This window comes from Buceros rhinoceros, unplaced genomic scaffold (genome assembly GCF_000710305.1).
Source record: "Buceros rhinoceros silvestris isolate BGI_N320 unplaced genomic scaffold, ASM71030v1 scaffold16424, whole genome shotgun sequence".
Lineage (NCBI taxonomy): Eukaryota > Metazoa > Chordata > Aves > Bucerotiformes > Bucerotidae > Buceros > Buceros rhinoceros.
In genome coordinates, this window is record NW_010406630.1 from 1 (window position 1) to 10601 (window position 10601).

Genomic DNA, 10601 nt, shown 5'->3' on the forward strand with positions numbered 1-10601 from the left:
CTGTGCCCCCAGGTCCCCCCGGCTGCTCCCAGCCTCCTGCCACCCCCCGAGCTGGTTCTGCAGGTCCCGCTTAGTGAGGCTTTTAAATTAGATCTTGAGTTTTCCTCTGGTTTAAATATTTACAAAAAAGCGTGACTTAAAGGAACTCCAAGAGTAAGCCCCTCCTCAGTTCGCGGTGGAAGATGAACACGGCTGCCAGCAGCTACCCGATGGCGTCGCTGTATGTGGGTGACCTGCACCCCGATGTCACCGAGGCCATGCTCTACGAGAAGTTCAGCCCCGCCGGGCCCGTCCTCTCCATTCGGGTCTGCAGGGATATGATCACCCGGCGCTCCCTCGGCTATGCCTACGTCAACTTCCAGCAGCCAGCGGATGGTAAGTGACAGATACGGCCACTTTCATGGCTTTTTAGTCACTTTTTCACCCACGAATCCACACTGTTGTTGTTGTGTGCTGCCTATGAAGTGTTGGTTACAGGGTAAGTAATCGCTTGTGACTGAAGCTGGAATATTTTTTACAACTCAGTGTCTCCAGGATACTCCACAAATGCACATTGTGGTGACACCCCTGATAGATAAACCTATTTTTCTCTTACTGATATTAAACTCTGGAGACTCTTCCTTGCATAAGAGAGTAATTTCCACTGTGTTCCCTTTTGTTCTCCTGTGGGTTTGGGCTATTCATGTGGGTCTTTACGCAGTCAGCCCTGGCAGGAAAAGTTCAGAGTAGTCAGCCCAGCCTGTGTGCTCAGTTTGACAGGCTGAGCCTCTGGCTGCCCACCCAGTCCAGTTCAATATCTGGGAGATCTGGTGGGCTGCTGTGTTTGTGCAAGCAGCTGGATGGGTCTCCCAGCCTGGGGAGTGGTATTCTTGCCTTAATGGGAAGGAAGACACGTGCTTCAGCGCATGGCACAGCAGGTTATCTCCCATGCAGAAGCCACGTTGATTTGCTCTTGCTGGACTTTTTTTTTTTTTTTTGTACTTGAACTCAGTTCCTGCTCAGGTGGGGATTCTGGAGCTGGAGCAGTGGTAGTGTGTGAAAGATGGGACAGAAGAGGTCATTTTGGAACATGTCTTTTCTGGAAGAAAAATGGGTCAGCGTTCTCTGCCCTAGTTCTGAGAGTCTTTGCTTGTTGGCTGGTGCAGGTTTACTGCTTTCCGCTATGATGGAGCAGTGTCTGTATGTGACAGGGACATCCAAAGGACAGATGAGAGCAAACTTGCCCTTGAATTCAGAAGCAATTCACAGCGGCAGCTCAGCGTTCCTTTAGCAGGTCATCCTGCTTCCAATCTTCACAGACAGCAGAGTGGCCCGTTTGCACAGGGCAGGACGTTGACTTTGGATCAAAGTTTTTGTTGTGTGGACATCAGAAGCGTTATGACAAAATTCTATTCCCACAGGCCAGCAGAGCCTCTGGATTGAGCTCTGGGCTGGAAAGTTTGGATTTTACCAAAAATCCATGGTCTGTGGTGACCATGTGCCATCCCAGCTGCCATCCTCTCCCAGGTCAGAACACCTTCCACATATCCTTTCCTTGGGACGCCGACTGTCTCAGGTGTGATCTGTCTTTGCAGGATAAGAGAAATGAAACGAGCATCAGAAATAAAGTCAAGGAGGAGCTCGGATTAGATAAATGTTGGGGAGGTGGGGTGCAAAGGACTGCAGATAAAGTTCTCTTAGAGTAGATGATAGGTGTAGTTATGATGTTGAAAGGGAAGGGTGTCTCGTCACATTGTGCTCGCTGTAGCGGAAAGAAGTTCTGCTCCTGATACAGGTAGAAGACTGGTGGCCTGCCAGTACATTTCAAGGTAATCTTTTACGGTGATAAAAAGGAATTAAGAGGGAGGTTGCATCATTCTGGGCACCTGGTGAGGCAGCAGACATTTTAGGAAGTCCCAGTAGCTCAAGTGGTACTTGCCAAAGTAAGAGGTGTCTCGTTACCGGTAGGTCTTAGAAGGTCAAGTGATTTAAACCATAATATCGGGAAGGAGAAATATTCTCCTCCTGCCCTCGTCAGGAGATCTCTTCTGAAAAGCTCCTCATTTCTTCTGTCTGGCAAACTGCAGCCTGTACTTGCATAAGTAAAAACCAGCTGCTCTTCTGCAGCAGAACATGGCTAATTTTGAGACGCTGGTGGTGTGTTGCAGTCTCCAAAACAGACTTGAATATGAAGAATATGGTTTTTATTGTCAAATGCACAAATGGGGCTTGTTTTTGAGGTGGCTTGAGGGCTTTGAGAGGAGGGATCTGTATTTTCCTCCAGGAATGTGTAATCTGAAATGCCTTTGGACTGCATTTTGCTAGATCTGTAAACAGATGGGGGGTGTTCTGGAGCCCTGGAGGGGTCTGGTTTGATTTATGGGTGACAGGAGATACTACAAAATAGCACTTAAAATAATGGGGAAGCTTTGTGCTCTGAAAACTTCTAGGGAAGTTCTTGTGGGCACATTGCTGGTAGACTTGAAGTGGTAGTAAGTGACAAAGAGCTTGGTCCATGGCAGTTGTCACTGTTAGGAGGAGCTCACTCTGTCACGTCCCGATGTGCTCTGTAATTCCAGGGTCCCTGTGTCTGAACTGGGTCAAAGCTTGTGGGTTTTGTTACTTTTTGGTTAGCTCATGGAGTGATGCTTGGCCCTGGAAGGAGCTACTTTCTGGGTAGCGTTGTCTCACTGGTGGTCTGCTGCAGAGAGGTTATTTTTAGGCAAATAAGCTCTGTGTTTCAATTGCAACTCTTTGGTGTAGTAACCAGCAAATGCTGGATTCCAGATCTGTCAGACTGTGATAGGCAGATTAAGGAAATGCTTCAAAGTTCTGTGTAGTTCCGGCTCAGCTGTGGTGTGAATATTTATTCTTTTTGACTGTGAAGAAAGGGAAGAACACAAGCTCATTTCATTTGAGAGAACAGCTGAATTTCCTTTTTCGTATGTTCCTCGTGCAATTTAGTGGCATTCCGGGGTTTCATAACATCGACAGTCGTGACATGACAACTTGGATAATGAAGCAGAGGAGCTTTAATATGGCTGTAGAGATGAGCTGTTCTGGAAGAACAGAGAACACAGAGCATTTCCCAAGCCAAGAAGGAACCCAGAGCTGGGAGTGGATAAGTGCCTCTGAAGAAGCAAGGTGTAGAAGAGTATAGATAGACTTTTTGCCACTTCCTTGAAGAGAAGACAGTGTGAGGGAAGACCTGTGTAACGCAAACGCAGGGGTGAAGTTAAAAGGGAAGGTAAATAGGCTTCACTGCCAACAGCACATTGTTCTACCTTCAGTGATCAAGGGAAGTCTGTTCTGTTCTGTATGCACCCTGTCTTTTAAAAAAAAATGAGTGGTTAAATCTGTGCCATGTGCTTTTGTCAGGTCTTTTTCGCTTCGAGACCTAAGTGAGAGCCCGGGGGTTTGCGGAGCATCCATCTTTGCAGAACAAAGCTCCTAGTGGGATGAATCTTGGGGCATGCATGTGGTTATCTGTCTTCACACTGCTCAACCACAGAGGCTAATTCCAGCACTGCGTTAGCTCTGCATCAAGGAGCCTGGAAGGGAGGGTAATTACTTTGAGGCCTGAGGCAAGCTGCAAGGACTGTTCGTATGCTTTCCCTGTCCGGAAGGCTGTGGAAGAGGAATGGAAAGCCCGAAAGGGGTTAAGAGCATGTATGATGTTATATATGGGTTGTAGTTAAGTCTGCTGGAAGGGTGACAGGAACCAGTGGGAGAGAAACAGATACAGGAACTGAAATGGCTGAAGTTTTGTGGCTTAAATAGAAGAAAATGAGAAGGTGTTTGCTCAGATTAAGGAAATGAATCAGATGTGCTTAGTCTGAGTCATTCACATAACTCATGCTGATTCTTTACAGGTTTTTGTAGATCTTGGTGTGATGGGATTGCGTTTCCACCCGTGGGTACGGCAGACCTTCCTTGAACCAGGGAATCCACCTCAGGCTTACTTATCCCACTGCTCGCAAGAAGTGTTTGAGTGAATTTCAAGCAGAGCATAACAACAGAGTGGGATATTAGTAAGCTATAGAAAGAGCGGTGTGATAGTATCTGCTTATGTTTAGGAAGCTTGAGAGAACAGGGAGCAGGTTCGTAACTGGTCTGTATCTTGGTAGCTGCTGTGGAGCATTTCACAGGCCCCTCTGGTTGCCTGCCACTGCTTCATCTGCTTGTCACTTTTCCGCAGGAGCCCTGTTTCTGCTGCAAATGGTATATACAACCAGGTTGTGTCCTTGCCAACACATACTTCTGGACGACCTCTCCCTGCTATTAATAAACATGGCCAAATTTGACAAGCTGCACCAAGCTGTCTGCTGAAGTGCCTGCTAGGAATGGACGGCAGGGAGAGCCTGGGTTGTGGTGGTTCAGAGTAGCAGTTGAGGAACTGTTTTAGCATGGCAGTTAATTACATTTAACACCTTTGACTCAACAGAGCTAGTAGACTCCTAACAAGTGTAACTTTCCTCCTTAAATTTTTGTTCTGCAACCCTGGTTACTCAGGGACACCAGCAGAGCTTGTTTGCCAGCGGGGTGTATGTGTGAAGGACTGGGGAAAATAGCGATGGTGCCACTTCAATTTGGAAAGCGACAGCAATGTGAAAGATATTTCAAAGCACATGAAAAATTCTGAGAAAGCTCCATGCAGTGGTTGAACCTGACTTTGGGGGTGAGGAGTGCCCTTTGTAGGCAGTGTCCCATTGGAGTTCTAGAGGTAGTTCTGTGTAATGCTGAGTAGTTACTCTGGCTGCAGTAGCAAAGGCATGTGAAAGAAGGTCTTTGAATTGGCCTTTTCCTTGAATTTGCTGCTCCTGAAATCTAATCGGCAAGTATCACTGGGTGAGGGTGACCTGGAAGAGCTGAGCCAAACAAGTTGGGAAACCTTGGGTTCTTGATTTTAATGCCCATCTACCCTTCTGTTTCCCTGCTTCATGCTGGGATCTAACAGTCTTTCTCTGCTCACTCCATGCTGGGAGTGTTTTCTGGCACAGAAGAGTCCCAAGCATCTCAGTTTTATGAACAAGATCCTAATGTGTGTACGTAATGATCCTTTTAATACATCAGTAGGTAGCAGAAATAGAATCGTGGAGGGGGTTTCAGCATAGGTTAGAATGACAGTGCTGGGGGTTTTGAGGTTAGATAAACACTCCCCTGTTAATCAGATCTGCTATAGGGGCTTTTTTCCAGAGTTTTGTTCACTCTTTGCTGTCATATTTAGATTGAGCAATTTGGGAATCATTTTTGGCCGTGTAAGTTGGAGTGGCTGACTCATGGTTTCTTCCCAGCCAGCCACGTGTTTTTGCACGTTTTCCCTGACCTGACAGGGAGATGATCCTTTTCTCTTAATAGAAATGAGTACGGCTAGATGTGAGCTTCATGAAAAGCAAACAGGCCAAACAGTCACTTTTGTTACCTTTTTCCCCCCAGAGTTTTTTGTATTTCCTTTCCTTCTTTGGGTGGAGCAATTTACCTTTATAATAATTAAGAATATAACTAATAAACCCTGGGTGTTTCAACATTCATTTTGGTGTGGTTGTTAACATTCCTGTAATGTGAATTTAAAACATTCTGTTAAACCTGTTAAATACTTAATCATGTCTAGTGACTGTGCTGCAAAGGCCTTTCTTGAAACATTAAGTCAGGTCCCTAGAATTGGTTACCCGTGATATTACACCCACTGTCTCCATGAGTTGAGTAAAATTGAGAGGAAACGATCCCCCACGTAATGGAAACCTTTAACAAACCACAGAAATCTGTTCTTGACTTCTCTTGCAGCTGAGCGTGCTCTAGATACCATGAATTTTGATGTGATCAAAGGAAAACCCATTCGCATCATGTGGTCTCAGAGGGACCCCTCCTTGAGGAAGTCAGGGGTTGGGAATGTCTTCATTAAGAACCTGGACAAATCCATTGATAACAAGGCACTTTATGACACATTCTCAGCGTTTGGGAATATTTTGTCCTGCAAGGTGAGATGTGGTGACTTTGTCCAATTCTGTTACAGCACTGACGTGATCAGACACGTCTGGCGCAGGAGAGGAACCTCTCTCACCAAGTGAGGAGGGCAGGCTCTGGGAGGCAGAGCTCACCAGAGGGTCAGGGATTGCTGAAGTTACATCAGATTTGGTTATGAAGTTGGACTGAAACACAGTCGAGCCTTGGCCTCGTGTCTGAGCGTGACAGGAGGAAACATGTTCAGGGGACTGATGTTTTGTTTTCCCTCCCCCTGTCTAGGTGGTGTGTGATGAGAATGGCTCTAAGGGCTACGCTTTTGTGCACTTTGAGACCCAGGACGCTGCAGATAGAGCCATCGAGAAGATGAACGGCATGCTGCTAAACGACCGCAAAGTGTGAGTGTCACAGCCAGCAGCAGCAGCGATCGCATGAACCGTGATGCATCTCGGTATTAACAGGGACACACAAGGCACTGGTTCTCCTGGCCCAAGCCTTGGCCTGCTCCTCTCCACTCCAGGGCTGGTGAGTGACCCTGCCCACGCCATGGCCTGCTCCCCCTCCATCGCAGGGCTGGTGGGTTTCCCTAACCAAGCCTTGATGTGCTGCCTCTCTGCTAGTGGGCTGGGGTGGGTTTCTGTGGCCAGGACCCTCCTTGCAGAGCTGGGTGGGCATCCATGGCCCACCATAGGACAGGTGATTTTTCTGGTTGGTCTGTAGCCTATTTGTCCTCCTCTTCTGCTGTCACCTTTTCTTGTCCCCATTTCCAGCTCCTACTACACACTCATTTATTGCCTTGCTGCAAGTCACATGTTTTTTTTTCCCCTCTTGAAAACAAGCTGCTCATGGGGATTTTCCTTCTCTTACAGATTTGTTGGGAGATTCAAGTCTCGTAAAGAGCGGGAGGCTGAGCTGGGAGCCAAGGCGAAGGAATTCACCAATGTTTATATTAAAAACTTTGGGGATGACATGGATGATGAGAGGCTGAAGGAGCTCTTCAGCAAATATGGTAAATAGAGCAGGGCTTTTCATGAGGCTGTGAATGTGGTAGCTTAACAGTTTACCTGGGTCACATTGAGGCTGAGGAATACCAAGAGTTGAGGTGTGGGTAGTTGTACCAAGTGCGGGCCAGGAGGGAGAGGCTGCTCAGCAAGTGAGAAGGAGGGTTGTGGCTATTAGATGGTGTTTAATAATCTTGAAATTGTTTAATGATATTTTACTAACCCTGTCCCTTGGTAACAGGTAAAACTCTGAGTGTTAAAGTGATGACAGACCCCACTGGCAAATCCAAAGGCTTTGGGTTTGTAAGCTTTGAAAAGCATGAGGATGCTAACAAGGTATGACCAAGTTTTATGCTGCTTGGGTGTCTTCAGAGAAGAAAAACTTACTTGATTTATCACAAGAGCCTGTTACTAAAACAAGAGAAAATTCTGCCTCAGGCATAACCTCTTCTAGATGTGGGAACATGGAAACCTTTTGCACTTTACTAGGTTCAAGGGTAACTTGGCATTTCTCCCAATCAGTAGATCATAGTGCAGGAGTGTAAATCACAAACATGAATTGCTGAAGAAATACAGGGCTTAAGGAGGAGGAAGGCATCTGGAGTGAGAACGTTGCCTAGAAATGGTCTTCTCTAAGCAGTAGCTTGTTAACATTTGGGCTTAATTGCAAGAAGGGGTGGGGATAAATTCACAGGTTGCTGTTTGTCCTGTGCTTACAATGGTGGTGTCAGTGTGGTCTCGCCTCATAACTTCAGTTCGTCTTTAATTAGCTGTTGTTACACGGAAGCAGCGGAGGGGTAATGGGGCGCTTTGGTGTCTTGGCTAACAGAAGGATGCTGTTAGGAACTGGGCAGTCCTGTTCCTGGCAGGATCAGGTGCTGTCTGGCTTCAGCAGTTGACGGTTTCCTCTTGAACCCTCTGTGCAGGCGGTAGAAGAAATGAATGGAAAGGATATCAATGGGAAGCTGGTGTTTGTAGGCCGAGCACAGAAGAAGGTCGAGCGCCAGGCAGAGCTGAAGCGGAGGTTTGAACAGCTAAAACAAGAAAGGCTCAGCCGGTACCAGGTGAACAGTCTGTTCCTTTTCGGAATTAAAGAACCAGTCAGTCAGTGTCCTGCAAGAGATCCCAGGAGCCAAAATGTAAAGGCGACTCCGTGGTACTTGGGCTAAAGGGGTGTTGGGGCATAGTCTTGGCAATGAGGGTGTTTACAAGGACTGTTGTCTCTTAATTTGTGGCAAAACTGGGTCGTATGAAAGGTCGCATCTTAATCTTTTCCACTCCTGGCGAGACAGTGCTGGATTGGAGATACCAGATGCAAGAGGAGAGCAGGGGAAATCCAGACAAGCTCCCTTTCACCACAGTGGGACTTGTCTCTACACCTTTGCAACATTTATCGCCTTCAGCTTTGGGTGGTACGAAAGGAATATTACGCTAAATTAAGAGTTTTCAGATAAATTACTGTTCTGGCAGGTGGATGCGAACAGTCGATGTGCTCAAGATTTTCTTTAATGTCATGATTGCTGTATTGTTCTCTCCCTTCTAGGGTGTTAACCTGTACATTAAAAACCTCGATGACACTATAGATGATGAAAAACTGAGGAAGGAGTTCTCACCTTTTGGGTCGATAACGAGTGCCAAGGTATTGTGGGGTTTGGGAGTATTTGGATTTTAAAGCTCGAAGAAGGAACCTGACACGGGATTGAAGGGCAGTTCTTGCATCCTCTGGTTATTGTGGTCCAGAGAGCACTGGGACTAGGAAACACACAGATTTATTTGGGTCTTGGGGGGATTTTACTGAAAACTTGCTTCATTCCTTCACCAAAGGAGGAGGCAGAAAGTGGCAAACATGCTTGTAAGAGGTGACATTAGGGGCCGCACCAAATCTTTCCCATTCCTTCCTGTGCAGTGTGGGCCTGGGGACACATGGTGCTAACAAGAAAGCAGAGCAAATCCAGGCAGGTGACTTCCCATTCAGCAGGTACCTGTCTCTACACCTCTGCAACAGTTCTGTCCTACCTGCCTCCAATCTGACACTTAAAAGATAGGGGTTCTTTGCTAAGCTCTTGTGATGGTACCCTACTAGCAACTGATCTTTGCTGCAGGTGATGCTGGAAGATGGCCGGAGCAAAGGGTTTGGCTTTGTCTGCTTTTCCTCTCCAGAGGAAGCTACGAAAGCTGTGACAGAGATGAATGGGCGGATTGTGGGCTCAAAGCCGTTGTATGTTGCGCTTGCACAAAGGAAAGAAGAGCGAAAGGCCCATCTCACCAACCAGTACATGCAGCGCATTGCTGGGATGAGAGCCCTGCCTGCCAACACAATCATTAACCAGTTCCAGCCTGCTGCTGGGGGATACTTCATGCCTGCTGTGCCCCAGGTGAGCTGAGCTGCTGTGGGATTTTTAACCTGTCTTGGCACTTTGAGCTGCAGGAATCTCCTTGAGCCTTTCCTCTGCCTGTAAACAAATAACTCCTAATGAGAGGTGCGGTTGGTGGAGTTAATCCTGTGACTTCCCAGCTGCCTGTTCTCTTAATGCAGACTGAGTGAATCCTGGCAAGAACTGCCAAAACATGGTGTAAACAATGTTTATTTGCTTAGATGTTGCCTCTGAGCTTGTCTGATCTTTCTTCAGGCTCAGAGCAGACCCACTTACTATGCACCCAATCAAATGACACAGATGAGACCCAACCCACGCTGGCAGCAAGGAGGAAGACCTCAAGGTGAGCATCTTAGAGTCAGTGTTTTGGTTGTATGAGCAGTATGTGGAGTTTGAGCATCCCTTTTGGCTGTACTTTCCAGCAGGAGCTTCCTTGCCTTTCCCCGTACAACCCCAACCTGCTTTCTGTAGCTGACTGTCCTGACTTACCAGTGGGTTCTGTGTGAGGGTTTTGCCTGTTTCTTCCCTTAGGCTTCCAGGGAATGCCCAGTGCTATGCGCCAGTCTGGACCACGGCCAGCCCTGCGCCATTTGGCCCCCGCCGCCACTGCTCCAGCCTCTCGTGGCCTCCCCGCCGCTGCCCAGCGAGTTGGTAAGGTGTCTGCCTCCCTCCCCCCTGTCTGTGAGGGAGGATGATGCTGTGGAGTCTTGACTGCTTCTGCTTCCAGAGATGGGTGTCAGATGTGGATAACCAAAGGCCTCCTGGAGCAAGGGACAGAGTCACCACCTGAGTCTTTCCTGTCCTGGCAGTGCAGTACAGGTCTGGGGACAGCTGGTGCTACAGCACAGCAGCGGAAATCCAGATGGGCTGTTTTCCAGTGGTTTAGAGCTCATCTCTACACCTCTGCGACACTGCTCCCTCAAAAAGGCTCTGCAGGTCATGGGTATTGTTTCCAGAGTAGAGCAGCCAAATGCATTTCATTCCAGTGAATAGCTAGAAAATACCTTAATGTAAGGTGTGGAATCTGTGGTTTAGTTCTGGGGAGAATAGCCCCTTCCTAAGCCAGCTGCATTTTGGAGACTGGTTTCTAAAGAAAAGGTTTTCTAAAGGCTGGCTTCTGTGCAGGGCATAGGCTGAATTTAGCAGTTAATGTCAGACATCCCCGTTTACCTGCTCACATGTTGCTACAGGTGTTGGTAAATCTGTTCTCTTCTCTTGCAGGCGTTGGCACTGCAGCGCAGAATTTAGCTCCTCGTCCGCCTGTAGCTGCCCCCCCTCCCACACA

At 47.5% G+C, this 10601-nt stretch overlaps 1 protein-coding gene across 3 annotated transcripts in view; it reads left to right on the forward strand.

Annotated features, from left to right (window-relative positions):
* Positions 1–182: 182 nt before the first annotated feature.
* PABPC4 (poly(A) binding protein, cytoplasmic 4 (inducible form)) overlaps positions 183–10601 on the forward strand; it is an 11709-nt gene continuing 1290 nt past the window's right edge. Inside the window, exons 1-12 of one of the 3 annotated variants that reach the window (XM_010134198.1) lie at positions 183–375; positions 5764–5957; positions 6223–6338; positions 6810–6949; positions 7183–7277; positions 7868–8005; positions 8485–8580; positions 9044–9316; positions 9572–9659; positions 9848–9915; positions 10396–10399; positions 10538–10595. In XM_010134198.1, coding sequence (XP_010132500.1) covers positions 183–375; positions 5764–5957; positions 6223–6338; positions 6810–6949; positions 7183–7277; positions 7868–8005; positions 8485–8580; positions 9044–9316; positions 9572–9659; positions 9848–9915; positions 10396–10399; positions 10538–10595 — 1463 coding nt within the window. Of the gene's footprint in view, positions 376–5763; positions 5958–6222; positions 6339–6809; positions 6950–7182; positions 7278–7867; positions 8006–8484; positions 8581–9043; positions 9317–9571; positions 9660–9847; positions 9968–10395; positions 10400–10506; positions 10596–10601 lie in introns of all 3 variants that reach the window. The other 2 variants (XM_010134197.1, XM_010134196.1) reach the window with 2 other exon arrangements.